Below are 16301 nucleotides of genomic sequence, written 5' to 3'. Positions count from 1 at the left end.
TGAGAATAAACCAATGGAGATAACGTCACGCTTTCGTTTCAGAAGTTTATTTTTCACTTTAGAAAGACTTCAGGAGTAAAAGCATTGACAAACAATTATTTACACTCAGTTGTAACAGACGTTTGTAATCCCACCCAAATACATGTTTTGTTAAATAACTGAACACATACACACACAGCAACAATGTAACAAACATGACAGAAGAATTTCATACATGTGCCTGAGTTCAATCAAAGTCCCGCCACACTCTCTATCACAGGGTTATAATGGGCTCCAGTTTGTCTTCCTCCGCCTTCTCGATCAGTTTATTTGTGTCCACGACATCGGGCTGCGATCGTTCGCTGTCAAAGTACAACGGGTTGTCGAAGGTGGGCAACGACCGAGGGATCTTCTTGTAGATGAAGAATCCGATCAAAAACACAGCGGCGGAGACGATCACGACCAGCACCAAGATCAAACCTCTGTGGACACGATTGCTAGAGTCCTGTGGGCCCAGAGGTTCTGCAGGAGAACGAGAGGTCGACCGTGAGATTCAGTCAGTTTTTTTTACATGTTAAAATGTTGCTATGACTTTAGTTTTTGAATTCGCAATCGATTTACATCCCTGTGATAGTTTCTCAGGTTTCAGTGGCTTTTCTACTACAAGATGCTTATGGATGTCGTCATTTCATTTTGTGTTAAACCTGCGCTACAATACATTCACATAAACATCTGTTATGTTTGCTTATAGTTACGATGCTTCCTCTTCTCCTGGTAAGAATGAAACACCTGCTATATTAGTTGATTAAGTTGACACTTACCAGGCCTGGGATCAGGGACAAGTGATATCATGACTGTCGAGAGAGTAAAGCAAGAATTTGAGTAACAACACGAATACAAAGAAGTTGAAGTACGATGAGGATTGACGTACCTTTTGCCGTCTTACATATGTAGGCTCTGTCGTTCCACTTTCGCCCGGTCCTCCATTCACCGTCCATACTTCCAATCTCACCGAATTCCTTTTCCGTGTCTTCCATAGCCCAGTTTGTGTAGTCCATGACGGCCTGATCCAACCACTTCCACACCCCTGAAGCCAGACAGCAGATTAAAAACCAACCTAAAAAAAACGGAATCTTTTAAACATATGATCTGGTTCCTGCAAACCTTTGTGGGTCTTGTAGAGGCCGATCCAGAAGGAGCTATGACTGTCTTTGAATATTTCCACGTTACTCTTTATGAACGCCTGCTCGTCGGGGTCGGTGATGCTCGCCAACGCACCGTCTGAGAAACACGGGTCGGTGGTAAGAATCTTTGCTAAATCAGTTGCTGTTTAGTGTCTGCGCTCTTACTGTGTCGGGCACAACTGCTGGCGGCGTCGGCCCACTCGATCTCCTCCGTGATGAACATGTAGCAGTAGTTCTTGAAGGGCACCCAGTTGAAGGTCTGGTAGTGGTCCTCCACCGCGTTGTCAGGGCAGACTCCGGGGTACACGGTGGAGTCGGTTGGCGGCACATCTGCAGCGAGAAGAGACGGTCTTGAGCGGAGGAGTTGTTGATCTATCGAGGGCTTTCTATCAACAAGTTTCTTCTTCTAAAAAGTTCTTAAAATAATGTCAGTGAACATTTTACAGTCCATACCCGTCGACTGCTTGCAGACACTGTTCATGCTCATGTTGCAGAAAGCCGTCCTCCATTTTCCTTCTAAATCCAAGTAAACGCAGGGTCGCTCCGAGCTCGGTTCAGATTCGGCCCAGTTGGCAAATTTCAGGTGCCAGCCATCAATATACCGAAAGTAGCCGCCGGTCTGACAGAAAAACAGAAATATATCGTTATCAGTATGCTTTTAAATTTCCAAATATTTCTATAATAAATACTCAAGTTCATTTAAATGTCTTTTAATCCCACCATCTCGTTTCAAAATGCTATTATTAAGTTGTATTACTATTATTTCAAAACTTTATTGTGTGTATTTTTCTGCATTTGTCACTTGTTAGCCATTGTTCTTTTGTACTGGGAATTATTTTTCATTTCTTTTTCCTTTTAGTGGAAATTTAGCAAAATGCCAAATATTTGAAATATATGTAATTCAAAACTGGTATAGAAAATAGTATCATTCAGGAATAGGTTTTGATATTGAACATTTTCCCTCGATACCCAGCCCTAACCATTCTTGCATATAGTCCTTTCATTCTTTGCATTCACCTGCTTTTTGTTCAGTCCAATCCAAACAGGAGCATTGATTTTCATAGTCAGCAGTTCCACGTATGCGTGCTCCCACTGGTTCCTCAGACTCGCCAGGTTCGCCTTATCGTCCTCGCAGTGTTTCTTGGCATCGCTCCAGGTCAGATTTCGGGAAACAAACTTAATGCTGTCGTTTCCCAGGGACACGTAAATGCTTGAAATGGGAGGGTCCGGCTGAGACGGGCTATTTGGGTCTGTGAAGAAAGAGTTTGAAGCCATCAGAAGCAAATCAAATCTCCATATTTAATCAGACCCTTATGATGGTTAATGCACGGTTCTTTGTCACTTTAAATTAAAAAAACATCTTCTAAATTCCCTTTAATGAAAAGTTATTAAAAAATATTGTGCCCTTCTTATCTCGGAACGAATTGCTTCAGATACCCACCGAGTCTCCTGGCACAGACGAAGCCATTAGTGTCGTTACAGGACTTGATCAACCACTTCCCGGTGCCAGAAGTCGGACTGGAGGACATCAACACACAATCTCCCTGTGACAGGAAACATCCGTTAGCATTTCAAAACACACGAGAGACTTGCTGGTGACACATGTCGCATCTCTGTAGTTGCTACGGTGACGCCCAGTGTTGTCTTACAAGATGTTTAAACTCATCCTGATGGATACGTTTATTGATGTTCACACTAATTGTTTTGGTGATATTCGTACAGGAAAGTGGTTGATGGCGATCCCAGTGTGACAAACTTGTCCAGCCTCCTCTAATTTGGACTTACCCAGAGTCCCTCACCAGGTTGACGCCCAGAAGGCGTACGATATGACAGATTAATTCAAGTGCATCTTCAGAGGCACGTTTATTAAATGGGAAGAAATCATTTGCAAAAGTTATCTTCAATCTACCCTCCATCATTTTAACTCTCACACACAAAAAGTTGATGTCTACCTCATTCCATCTCTTGTAAAAAGTTCCTGTGCGATGGTATCGACCCTGGAACACAAAGTCAGAAAAATCCATTTCAAACGGGTCTTAGCGAGTTATTTTACAAGAAGCCTCGATGACTTGAAAGTATTTTTCTCACAGAATATCCCCAGTTGGTGTATTGCCTCGACTTCCCATCCGTCCAGTAAAACTCATCCTGTTTTATTCCGTTCAAACCAATCCAAAGGTCTGATGTGGCACTTTCGAAGATTTTGGTTGTCAGAAATGCTAGAAGGTCCAAAGGCACATGTTAATCCTTGGTTTTTCAAGTAGTTTTTTGCGGATGATTCTCACACACCTTGTACTTTCCGTGTCTGGATGGAAGCCAGATTCCCCCCCATGGTGATGCACTGTCTCCTTGAATCTTCCCAAGATGCCTGGCGGTTGCTGATACTGTAACACTGCACAGATAAATGAAGCAACTCTCAGTGAAAGCTGAAATTGAGGCGCAATATGGAAGCATTTGTGACTCAGATTTCTGTTCTTCTGACCTTTGAATCATACTTGGTCCACCTGATCGGGCAGCCTCCTTTAGGAGCCGGTGTGGGGGCTACGGTGCTGTTGACGGGTACGGAGCCTCCACGTTTGCAGATGGACTGGTACTCCTCGCCACAGTTACTGCCGCGCCAGAAACCTTCAACGACCCAGAGAAGACGCAGAAAGAGACGTTCAGCTGTTATTCTAGCTTTGTTTGGATGGATGTGTGACGGGACTCACCCATGTAGTAGGTCATGACCACACAGTTCTCATCGAAGGAATCAGGATTCGGCTGCTCTGCGTCCCATCTCCGAAATCCCAGCGGAGAACCGTCCATCCACCTTCAAGCAAAAGCAATTGTTTAGGGTTCGTTGACAGTCATATTAAACTAATTTGAAATAATAAATTAGTTTAAGTTCGGTTCAACCACCAGTTTGAGTCAAGAGACAAATCCTTCCTGACCATTGGACCCTCCATTAAGTTGAAAAAGCCTGGAAACTGCCTCCAGCTTTTCTTGGGGTAACACTAAGTTTTTCCCAGGCCCCATGACAAAATGTAATCCCCCTAATGAGTAATGGGTCTGTCCCAGTTAAATATACCCAGACCTGGGTACATGTGCAGGAGCAAGGATTCTACTTTAGTTTCCCCCGTTGACAGAGTTTCTAATCATATCTCAAAGGATGACACCAGCCCCCCTGCAGAGATAACAGCCACTTGTATCTTGTCCATGGGTGAGTGCAGGATCATCATGTCAAACTCCAGGCCCAGGACACACCTGACGCAACTTTTATTATATGCAGCCCGGAAAATATTCAAATACTTGTATTTGCTTGAGAGTGAATGAAATAGTTCCAATAATTTAAATTGTTTCAGGAGAAAATCCATTCTCACCAAAACGATCCGTCTAGATCCACCGACAAACCGATGTAGTAGTTTCCATAACTTCTGGACACCTGTTGACAGATAGAAACCAATGATTGCTTGTCTTATGGTGATCGTTAACATCTCGTCGTTTCATATCTCGGACCTGCTTCCACACGAAGATGTTCTCGGCCTCGCTGGTGATGGTGATCAAGTCACCGTGTCTCTGCTGGCAGAAGCTACGAGCGTCGTCCTTCGCTAGCGAGCGCTTGTTGATGAAGTACTGATGTCCCTTCCACACCAGCCACCCGTCCGACGTGACGTTGTAATCTAGAGAGTTTCAAAAGTATTGGTGATTCATTCGGAGGTGACCTCGGGCGATCAAGTGAACCGTCCTACCTACTGCAGTGTCGTTCGGAGTCGGCTTCGGCGTCACACCTGTTAGAAAACACACACAGGAATGTTTTGACAAAGAATGGGTTAAAGACTCAGTTCTGTTAAGAAGTATTAAAAAATGTTCCTCACCTGCTCGAATCTGACAGACCCAGTCGTTGTAAGTCTCGCAGTGAGCGTCGTTCCAAGAGCCGGTCTCATCGTCGGCCCGGTAGATCTTAAACTCGGTGCAAGATTCTGCGTTGTTGTGGTTGTTCGGTTCCCCCTCCTGCCAGTGCAGATAATTCACCTTTTTGGGTAAAAAATGAAGAAGAATGATCAGTTGTGTTCATCGTTCAAAGCTGGGCAGATGTGCGCCACGCAAGAGCCGCACCGGGGATCCATCGCTCCAGGTGAAGCCTTCACTCGGGTCAGAGATGTGTAGTCCAATCCAGGCGCGTCCATGGCTGCGGGAGGTGAGGATGTGACGTGGATGAATCAAAGAAAAGTTGGGTTATTTCAATGATCCAAGGCCACGATGAAATATATTTTACTACACTATTGCGTGGCCTGTGTGGCCCCTCAGTAGCTTCTTTACGTGTCCATGAAACAGTTTTAAATCAAACTATAGATATTTAAAAATTCTAAAATATGGCCCTCGTCCAAACATGTTGACTCGCCCCCTGGGTTACTGATAATCGGGGTGTGAAAATGACGAGGCTAAACCTTCGGCGTCTATCTTTGACCATCGATATCATGCTCGGAGGAAACATACCGAGCCACGAGGAGCTCGGTGGAGCTGTGGATGCTGAGCAGGTCCCCGCCGATGGCTACGCAGAAGTCTCTGGCTTCAAACCAGGTCTTCTCATGAGCCCGAGGTCCTGTGAAGAACTTTGAAAAAGGACAGTCTATGATAGACGTAGAGGTTGTTTTGTAGATGTCTCTAATCAAGACTTAAGTTACCTTTGAGCAATGGTTCCGTGTTCCCACTCTATTCCATCCGTCCGCACACTGAAGGGGGGTCTGCGTAGGGGGCTCCGGAGGTACGACTTCCCCTTCGGCCAGGTGCTTGCAAATGTACTTCTCCTTGTTGGAGCAAGGCAGCAGATCCCACAGTCCGGCGTGAACCCCCGTTTTCATGGCAACACAACCCTGTTCGCTCCCTAGACGGCAATAGTTGTTTTTTTATTTGTCGAACCAAATGGGATTTAATATCTCACATCTATGAATGAAGTTATTTTGTCAACATTTGAAACACTCTCAAGTGATCAAAACAAGTCCACAGCAAACCTAGGATCCTCCTCCTTACCCGGCATTGCAGAATTCCAGTGTGTAAACTTGACCACTTCTGTGTTGGTCCAAACCAACTGGTCGATGTTTTTCTGGTTGGAAAGTCCCAGCCAGAAATAATTCTCCGACCTCAGCCCAACCAAACTGATGAGGAACGCGTTGTCCACTCTGGAACACGAAAAAACACGCATCCAAGGAATGTTTACGGTGGAAAAGAAGGTCACGGATTAAGTCGTTTCTTATGCACATCAAGGTCAGAGTAGGTGGGGAAAGGTCAAAGGGAAGGCAGTCCAAAGCTCTTTCTACTACTGTTTCCCATCAGCAATTAATATGTGTGAAAGTTCTACTCACGCATTTAAGACGTCGGCCAGGATGGAGTCAGTCGACTTGCAGTGCTCCTTCGATTCATCCCAGGTCTTGGCTTCCGTCCCTACAAAGTAGCAGTAGGCGCCATGTTTCCTCCAGCCCTGCGTTGTCAAACCAAACGATCAGTCTGGTGGATTCAAATCAAGTTTTAGTTTCGACTCACGGATTTACAGCCGATGTCCAGAAACGTTTCGTCTCTAGGCCTCGACGTCGAACTCTGCTTCATGCAGATGTAACCGTGCTTCTCTTCACAGTCCCGATCGGCCCAGTTGCCCTTCTGCGAAGAGAAGTCGGACTCGAACCTTCCTCTAGACGAGCTCGGGTGTGAGTTGAAGTTACCTCTCCTCTCATCAGGACGCAGTCTTCGATGTCTGAGGAGAACTTGGGGGAACCGAACTCCCAGCTGATGAAGGTCACAGCATAGTGGTCGCTCCACTCGAACAGACCCTCCGTCTTCCTGTCGTTCAGGCCCAGCCAGAGCTCGTCCGTGGTCGCTGTCGAGGAGACGAACAGAGCATTAGACTTGACTGTAGAGACAGGAATTGTTTGGAAGAACGTTGGTAGTCTTCGGATGAAGTTTTAGACGATGTTGTAATAAGCCTGGTGACCCCTGCTTTGAAGCGACGTGACTTTATACTGTGAGGGTTTATGAGATGAAGGGGGTTGTGCATTAGCTACTAGATGGTGGTTGCATTCATTTCCTGAAGAATGAAGTAGCAATAAAAGTGAGTCATATGGACCAGCATTTCTGCTGGTTCCTCTAAAGAGAATTACTCTGAAAATGATCCCAATCATTACTCGACATGAGGTTGAGGAGAAATATCTCTTTAAGCAAAGACCGTTTCTTTATAAAGCTAGCCTAGCTGACAGAAACAGTGACAGGTTGTAAGTAAGTAAGTAATTTGTATTTGTATTGCGCTTTTCCAGACCAGGGTCACAAAGCGCTTAAACAATCAAAACAATATTCAATAAAGTCTTAAGATGTTTCTTGAAGGAGTCAGTAGACTCCATCAAGCGCAAAGAGAGAGAAGATCGTTCCAAAGCTTAGGAGCAACAGTCTGGAAGGATTTCTCTCCTCTGGTCCTTAAGTTCAGGAACCATCAGTAGATTCTGATCCACAGACCTCAGAGCCCGAGCTGAGGTGTAAGTCTGGATCAGATCACTGATGGAAGGTCTGACCATGAATAGATCTGAAAGTAAGAACCAGAATTTTAAAAGTTTTAAGGATCGGAGAAATGTGAGTTCTTCTACTAGAGCGGCTCAGAATTCTGGCTGCAGAGTTTTGTATGAACTGCAGGCGAGACACATCCTTCTGGTTTAGACATGAAAACAAACTGTTGCAATAGTCCAGGCGAGAAGACACAAACGCATATAAAAGTTGTCCTACTTTACTTCCTACTTTACTGAGCAGCACTCACAGAACTGGAAGAGGAAACGCAAGAGTGAGACTCATCTGTTACGCAATGTATTTCTGCCTTTGGAACAGCACAACAACACACATCTCAGGGAACAACTGGTTCCCTTGTCTTTTTACGTTTGAGCGTGACTGTTAGTTAATGCTTTCCTCAGACAGCAGGGGGAGCTGTAGGCGTCATAATTATAGCAGTCCCTGCTTATTATGTAACATCTTGATCATCACAGTTCAAGAAACACTTGCTCGATCCTCCCTGACGGCATGTAAACTAACGTTCTGAAGCTACATTGTGACTCACCGTAACCAAGCTGAGACAGGACAAAGCTGTGGTCCTCAATGTTGCGGACGCTCACGAGTTCTCCCGCCTCTTTGCGACACTCTCTCTGAGCGTCCGTCCACGTCTGAACGGTGCGGTAAAGGTGGAAGCAGTGGCCGTTGTAGGGGATCCAGGGGTCCGAGCAAAACCCTTCCTCGACTGATGATGGAAAGCACACGTGTTAGAGGAGGACGTGCCTCGGCGAAGGGCGAGCGGCGGCGAGTACTTTGCGGCGGCTGCGGTGGAGCGCCGTCCTTGTAGCAGATGTAGCCCATCTTCTTGGGGCACGTGGAGCTCTGCCAGTAATGTTGTCCACTGGAGTCCAGGACTGCACAGTTGTGTCCCGGGTTTGGAAGTGGATTTCCTGAAATGAGAAGATGGGATAATGTGATGAATTTATGTGACTCAAAAGTTTTTGTCCGAATGATCCGAGCAGAATTACCAGGACTCCATCTTAGGTAGCGGAACGGCTTCCCGTCGGTCCACTGCCAGCCGTGCTCTGGGTTTTGAACTAGACCGGTCCACAGTTTGGTTTTCCCAGATCCCAAAAGAGCTGCGTGTGTCAGTACAGTGAAATAACAATTCATGAGATTAACCTTGTCTTTATTGTTTTGTTTTTCTGTGCGAACATAAGACACCGATTTTTTTAATTTATGACTATTCCCTGTTCGATAACTTGTGATAAGATCTACTGTAAGTACAAAGGCTTCATATCTCTCAACCTGATTTCACAATATCTGTTCTTTGGACCACAGTGATCTCACAGTCATGTGTTTTCCAGGAAGCAGCTCGAGTTCACAAACTAAATGTATTCGCATCTCATCTTGAAACTAATCAATGATAAAAAAAAAAAAGAAAAGTAATTTTGCCCAACATGTAGTTTATTAAAAATAATTGGATTATATTTTTAGCATTTGCAATATTATAATAATTATATAGCAGTGAGAAAAAACTCCCGCAAAACATACACTTTATCTCGTCCCATCATCAACGTTCCCTGAAAATTCTATTGGAAGTCATTCCTCTGATTTTCACTCAAATACCAGACGATCACATAATCTCCTTGGTGGAGGTAATTATCAGAAACAGCCTGTTAAATAATATTTAAACAATTGTTTTCTTTTTATAATAAGATATGAAACGTGTTCATAAAACATTGTAACAGAGCCGTGATACCATGCTGGCTTGTGTGTGTGGATATATTGTTACAAGAGTACCGTTGTGTTGCCGGTTTAGCAGTAAAATGTTCACTTGTATTAATGTATTTGTGCAGCTAGAGTAGTAGTTTGAATAATACTATTATACTGTAGCTCCTTGAATAGACTATTGTTATAAACGCCTATAATATTATACTGTAATAATCGCGTTTGTTTGTTATAAATAAAATGATTTAATAATGTACAAACATATATATGTTGGTGAAAAGAAACTGAAAAACGATCTTCTTCCATCCACTAGGCGGCGTCCTACCTGAGATGACAGCCTGCTCGCTGGGGTCGCTGATGCTGACCAGAGAAGCCCCCTGCTGTCGGCAGCTGACCTCCGCCTGAGGCCAGGTGAGCGCTGACTGACCGTTGATCTGGTAATACGCTCCCGACACCTGGTTCTTGGACCAGAACTCCGTGGCTGTTGAACAGAACATGAGTTCATCTCCGCTCGAGCCTCAAACCAACCGGCGTCACTCACATAAGGTCGGGCAGTAGCCCCACAGCTCGTGCTCGTATCTGGTCTCCACCGAGCACCAGGGCCGCTTGATGGACGAGTCGTACGTCGTGCAGTCGCCGAACCATCGGTCTTTGTACAGGAAGGGAAACGCGCAAATCTTCCCGTAGGCATTCCCGGCGATGGAATAGTGCTCTGACACAACGAGGAGGAACATTTAGTCGAACTCACTCACATCACGAACCCTTCGAAATCCTCTTCACCTCTGAAGGTCCTCGAGCAGGGACCGCTGGAGGAGCCCGTGACGGTGAAGTGGTTGTTGGGTCCGACCGTCCTGGAGAGCGCGGCCGTCTCGTCCGCCTTCATCTCCACGTAGAGCTGCTGGCCCTTCAGCACCAGCAGCGTGTCGTTCTTGCACTCCCACTTCTGCAGCTCCGACTTGTCGTCGCAGTCGTGGAGCGCCACCTCGCTGCCCACGCTGCGCCCCTGCGCCCCCAGACACTTCTTGGTGGACGTGGAGAAGAGCCGGTTGCCCGTCGTCCAGCGCACGTCCTGGCAGCGGCTGGACTTCTTCGCCAAACAAAACCCCGTGGCTTTGTTGATGATCCCGAATTGCGAGTCTGCAAACGAAGAGTTTTAAAAAAAAAAAACACCTGAAACGTTCAAAACCGCACAGGTGCGTCGGCGTCGTACCGTTAGACGATGAGCAGGACAGCGAGGAGAAGAGGAGCAGGACGGCTGCGAGAGTCATCCGGGCGCTCGCCATCCTCCCGCTGAGTCTCACGGCTCCAGACATCACTGGACGCCACAGGCCTTGTGAGCAGCACCGCCACACAGAGAGCATCTATACACGGGATCTGTTCTTCTTTTCATTGACAAAGAGTCATGTTTCGGATTGAGACATCACAACACAACGCTGCTGTGCAAAAAAAAAAGGGGGCAGGGGATGATGGGGAAGTACACACACACACACACACACACACACACACACACACACACACACACACACACCCTGCTTGCATTTATAAAACACTTGAGAACTAACTGTCCACTTCTGCTGCGCTAAGATAATTCAAGATAAGTGCAGAGATCCAGCATAATCTCACTCACACCTCAGAACCTCCGGTCAGTGATGCTGCGTGACCCTCCAGGCAGGGGTCCCCCCAAATATACAACTCGAAAACAAACGTGTGTTACTCAAAAACGTTGTATTAGGACATGGAACAGATGCTCGATGTCGGTGATGTTTTAGATGGAAATCCACAAACAATCCAAACTATTTGACGTCTTTTTCATTACGTTGCATCCTGTGACTTCTGTTGTGTGTTACATATTTAAAAAACTACTGCCAACCCATGAGCCAACAGCTATCGATGATATTTTAAACCTAAAATATCACATTAAATACATTTAAGTCAACTATATTGGAAGAGAAAAGAAGGCAAATCTACGGCTGCAGAGGTCCGTCCTCTCTGAGTGCTTTTATTGATATTTATAATATTTGTTTTGTCATTTTTTATAAACGTTCTTACAGTTTTCCTATTAAATGAAAAGTGTGAAAGGATAAAAAAGGGAACAGAAAGAGAGGAGGATGATGTTAGTAAGTGTTTAAATCGTATTTCATCATCTATCTCTCGTGGCTGACGACTGCAGAAGGAACTTCCTCTCTGGGATCTCTTTCTTTTCTACTATTCAAAGATCTGCTGAGACACAAATGGGTTCTGATTGTTTCTCTGTATTTTGATGAAGGTGAAGATGTTTGTTGGCTGAGTGAGGAAACACACAATCAGTTCTTCAAGTGACACTTTTGTGTTTCACTTCTTCATTTTGATTGACAGCAGAGATGTGTGTTTGTCGTGGTCTGAAGTTGCAAGAGAACCAGATGTTGACAAGGATTAGAAATGAGCGAAAAACAAGTGAACAAAATGGATGGATGGATGGATGGATGGATGGATGGATGAGGGATGGAGGGATGGAGGGATGGATGGATGGAGGGATGGATAGATGGATAAACTTTATCCATCCCTCTTGAGGTCTCCTTCCAAATATGGAACACACAAGCCTTACTTTAGATCCAACTTTGTAAAAGAAAACAAACTTTAGTTCTGGCTTTAAGACAGAAGCAATCGATAATGATGTCATCGACCCACGTTCTGTAGAAGTACTGTATGTTTTGATCAAAATAACATCTTGTTGTAGCTCAAAAAACACTAAATTATGTTGAGACAGATTTAGGAGAGAGAATCTGAAAGTGTCAAAAAATAATAAAATTGACTTAACCTGACATAGGAAAGAAAAAGGTTTAATTCTTTAGCTCACTAAGTCAATCATTGACTAGGATAGAAGGTGAAAACAGGCCAGTTGTTGTGAAGGTCAGACTGTTGCCGTGACTTCACTGTATCTTCATCCTACTGGTGTCAGTGGGTGAGGTTAACTTTGTTAGTGACTTTTATTTAGTCCAAGTTATTTTATTGTTATTAGTTCAATAATGTGGGTTAAAAAATAAAATATGTTCGATTAATATTTGTTTATCTAGGTGTTGCAATTAAACACTTCGGCCTCTACTGCAGATGGCAGCAGTCATTATGTCCTCTGTGGCTAGAGGAACAATGAGCGATGACTGAGGACGAGAGGATACATACTGCAACACCAGAGTCAAGTACTGGACAATACTACACATATATACTTGTTACTACACTATCACAACACCAGAGTCAAGTACTGGACAATACTACACATATATCCTTGTTACTACACTATCACAACACCAGAGTCAAGTACTCGACAATACTACACATATATACTTGTTACTACACTATCACAACACCAGAGTCAAGTTCTGGACAATACTACACATATATACTTGTTACTACACTATCACAACACCAGAGTCAAGTACTGGACAATACTACACATATATACTTGTTACTACACTATCACGATATATTGTATTGTTGCCTCTGTATCGTGATACTTACCATATCGGCATATTCCTTGCCGATACACACCTTTAATACACAGCAAATAATAAAATAAACAAATATAATCGCATTAAAGGTACAATCAAGAAACTTGACTTTGCTCTTTTTGAAAACTTTTCCAAGTTTATTTTATTTTTTTGTTGATTTTACATCATTTTTAAGTTAAACATTTATTTAAAACATAATACGTTTTTAAACTAGACATTACAAATAAATAGGTCACCTGTTCTGTTTACTAAACAAATAGTTTGAAACTGTGGGATGGATAAAGTTTATCTTCTCTTATCTGACAGTATCATTTTGATCTGATACCAAAGCTGTTCCGGGTCAAATCAAAGACCTGCTCGACGTCACTGTACTCGACTAGATAAGCATTTTATCCAGAAGACCGAGGTGTAGGTCAGAGTCAGCGGTCGTTCTATAGGTTTTAACTTGATGGACGACTCAACCGTCTGATGCAGAAGCTAACCTGCTAACAACTCCTTCTTCTGGAGGCAACACTGCGAAGGAAGAAGTTAAATCTGTGTTTGTGTTCTGGTAACTCAGGGTCATAAAGTGGTGCTTGGACTTTACGCCTGAAGTGAGTCCTTTGATCTTGATAACAGTGGCGCTCCAGGAATACGTGCAGAAGAGTCGGCCAGGAAAGGAGATGATTTAGAAGTTCCTGACATCTCTCTGGATGGGTTTCACCTCGATGAAGGGCCTGCTGTGGCTCTGGTCAGGTACTTAAAACACACTCACCTGTCCTCGTGTGTTTTTCACAATGTTACAGTGTAGTAACAAGTATATATATGTGTAGTATTGTCTCACAGTGACTTTCATGTTTTCTGCTTCAGTCGCGCTGGTGTCGGTGCGAGCCTGTCCCGTGGACGACTACATGTGCAGCAGTGGAGATTGTGTTTCCGTCCAGCTGGTGTGCGACTTTAAAGAGGATTGTGAGGATGGATCGGACGAGGAGTTCTGCGGTGAGTTTGAAATATAAACCTCTGCGACGTGTCGCTGATGATTCCTGGACGGATGACACAACTGACGGATGTTGTTTTTGATTATAGTTGAAAATTGTTGAATTATAGTTGAAAATTGTTTGATTATAGTTGAAAATTGTTTGATTATAGTTGAAAATTGTTTGATTATAGTTGAAAATTGTTTGATTATAGTTGAAAATTGTCTGATTATAGTTGAAAATTGTTTGATTATAGTTGAAAATTGTTTGATTATAGTTGAAAATTGCTTGATTATAGATGAAAATGGTTTGATTATAGTTGAAAATTGTTTGATTATAGTTGAAAATTGTCTGATTATAGTTGAAAATTGTTTGATTATAGTTGAAAATTGTTTGATTATAGTTGAAAATTGCTTGATTATAGATGAAAATGGTTTGATTATAGTTGAAAATTGTTTGATTATAGTTGAAAATTGTTTGATTATAGTTGAAAATTGCTTGATTATAGTTGAAAATTGTTTGATTATAGTTGAAAATTGATGATTATAGTTGAAAATTGTTTGATTATAGTTGAAAATTGTTGATTATAGTTGAATTGTTTGATTATAGTTGAAAATTGTTTGATTATAGTTGAAAATTGTTTGATTACAGTTGAAAATTGTTGATTATAGTTGAAAATTGTTTGATTATAGTTTAAAATTGTTTGATTATAGTTGAAAATTGTTTGATTATAGTTGAAAATTGTTTGATTATAGTTGAAAATTGTTTGATTATAGATGAAAATGGTTTGATTATAGTTGAAAATTGCTTGATTATAGATGAAAATTGTTTGATTATAGTTGAAAATTGCTTGATTATAGATGAAAATGGTTTGATTATAGTTGAAAATGGTTTGATTATAGTTGAAAATTGCTTGATTATAGATGAAAATGGTTTGATTATAGTTGAAAATGGTTTGATTATAGTTGAAAATTGCTTGATTATAGTTGAAAATGGTTTGATTATAGTTGAAAATTGTTTAATTATAGTTGAAAATTGCTTGATTACTGTTGAAAATGGTTTGATTATGTAAGTGTGTCTACCAAGGAGGTTGTGTGATCGTGATCGTTGAATGAATTAAGTATGTTTTTATTTAAAGCATTTTAATTATTATTTTATTGAATTATCAGATTTTAAATGTTTATATTAAAAGATTGAATGTGTTTTCATTGAACGGTTTAATTAGATAATTAAAATTGAAAATGTTATTTATTTATTTTTCACACATAGTGTTTAATGTTCTCTTTCCAATAATTAAAAAAAATAATTCTGCATACATTTTTTAATTAGTTAGTAGTCTTTTAAATTCAATGTAAAAATGTTGGTATAATAGAGTCGCCAGACATACCAACAGAGCACTGAGCTACTGGATCAATCTTTCAGCCAATCATGATGTCTCTATTATACCAAAAAATGTTATATTGAATTTAAAATGTTGTGTGTTTTTAACATTTATTTTTGGATTATTGGATTCAGAATTTCAAACTCTATGTGTAAAAAACTTTTATATTTTACTTTTATTTTTAAATATTTTATTAAATATTCTTGTTGTTTAATTCAGTTTAAAAAACAACACAAATTTGACTTCCACTGATATATTTCCCTAAAGGAGCAGATTGTTTAGTATTGGTGCTGTTTTGGATTCTGTTCAAGTATCTGTCAATCAAATCAAATCTGTTGAACTCGAGTCTGGTTTGTTGTCTTCTTGCTCCAGGGTCATGTGACTTCGAGCGCCACACCTGCGGCTGGAGCGACGGCGGCGGCGACTCGTTGACCTGGGGTCGCGAGAGAGCCGACGTCACGGCGACGCCCGGACAGGACCACACCACCAACACCTCCTCAGGTGAATACACCTGGAACCTGCATCGGCACCGATCGAAAACGACATCGTCACGATCACTAATGAAGCTCATCTGTTCACGTCAGGTCACGTCATGTACGTCCAGAGCAAATCTGCTCGACTCTTTCAGTCTGCGGTTCTGGATCTGTCCGTCAACAGTCCGGCGGCGCTGGGTTGTCAGATCAGGTACTGGAACGTTGGACGTCGTATCAAGAGGAAACTGATGAGTCGTAAAATCTGCTCCTCAGCTTCTGGTACAGTATCGATCCCACCAGCAGCACCTCACTGTCGTCACATCTGGAGGTGAGGATGATGCGAGGCCTGGTCCAGACCTCGCTGCTCAACATCAACGAGCGAGAGACTGACGGCTGGAAGAAGGCTTCAGTCTTTCTTGGGAACCAGCCTGGAGGATATCAGGTACTTTCCCCTTCGTACTGAGCTTGAAGAGTTTAGATGTGGTTTAGAACTTTGATTATAGTTGAAAATTGTTTGATTATAGTTGAAAATTGTTGATTATAGTTGAAAATTGTTTGATTATAGTTGAAAATTGTTGATTATAGTTGAAAATTGCTTGATTATAGTTGAAAAT

General features: G+C 42.4%; 2 protein-coding genes across 2 annotated transcripts in view; one reads left to right on the top strand and one right to left on the bottom strand.

Annotated features, from left to right (window-relative positions):
• Positions 1 to 31: 31 nt before the first annotated feature.
• mrc1b (mannose receptor, C type 1b) lies at positions 32 to 10801 on the bottom strand. The gene is made up of 31 exons (XM_087810732.1): positions 10603 to 10801; positions 10173 to 10529; positions 9934 to 10104; positions 9718 to 9873; positions 8690 to 8800; positions 8474 to 8611; positions 8230 to 8406; positions 6857 to 7011; positions 6681 to 6794; positions 6503 to 6618; positions 6171 to 6319; positions 5825 to 6024; positions 5637 to 5752; positions 5256 to 5328; positions 5015 to 5171; positions 4889 to 4927; positions 4656 to 4819; positions 4520 to 4581; positions 3869 to 3969; positions 3643 to 3785; positions 3450 to 3552; positions 3252 to 3379; positions 3116 to 3160; positions 2605 to 2707; positions 2181 to 2413; positions 1617 to 1782; positions 1329 to 1493; positions 1144 to 1260; positions 911 to 1066; positions 801 to 833; positions 32 to 501 (listed from the first exon to the last, which is right to left on the bottom strand). The coding sequence occupies exons 1-31, from the start codon at positions 10751 to 10753 to the stop codon at positions 254 to 256; spliced, it is 4347 nt and encodes a 1448-aa protein (XP_087666858.1). The 5' UTR covers positions 10754 to 10801; the 3' UTR covers positions 32 to 253.
• Positions 10802 to 13053: 2252 nt separating this feature from the next.
• The window catches only part of LOC148064164 (MAM and LDL-receptor class A domain-containing protein 1), a 42464-nt gene continuing 39216 nt past the window's right edge, over positions 13054 to 16301 (top strand). The window contains exons 1-5 of the mRNA XM_087811901.1: positions 13054 to 13612; positions 13727 to 13855; positions 15587 to 15715; positions 15799 to 15898; positions 15961 to 16129. Of these exons, the coding sequence (XP_087668027.1) occupies positions 13570 to 13612; positions 13727 to 13855; positions 15587 to 15715; positions 15799 to 15898; positions 15961 to 16129 (570 nt within the window). The 5' untranslated portion in view covers positions 13054 to 13569. The remainder of the gene's footprint in view (positions 13613 to 13726; positions 13856 to 15586; positions 15716 to 15798; positions 15899 to 15960; positions 16130 to 16301) is intronic.

The sequence above is a fragment of the Callionymus lyra genome, chromosome 16 (genome assembly GCF_982586985.1).
Source record: "Callionymus lyra chromosome 16, fCalLyr1.hap1.1, whole genome shotgun sequence".
Classification (NCBI taxonomy): domain Eukaryota; kingdom Metazoa; phylum Chordata; class Actinopteri; order Syngnathiformes; family Callionymidae; genus Callionymus; species Callionymus lyra.
Note: the sequence above shows the minus strand (reverse complement) of the source record. Positions and strands in the feature narration are given on the sequence as shown.

Excerpts from the sequence above, each read along its gene's own strand:
- mrc1b (XM_087810732.1), bottom strand. The coding sequence starts at position 10,753 with ATGCTCTCTGTGTGGCGGTGCTGCTCACAAGGCCTGTGGCGTCCAGTG. Across the intron at positions 10,530-10,602 it reads GTCCTGCTCATCGTCTAACG|ACTCGCAATTCGGGATCATC; the intron begins GTACGACGCCGA and ends CTTCGTTTGCAG. Across the intron at positions 1,067-1,143 it reads CCTCTACAAGACCCACAAAG|GGGTGTGGAAGTGGTTGGAT; the intron begins GTTTGCAGGAAC and ends GTCTGGCTTCAG.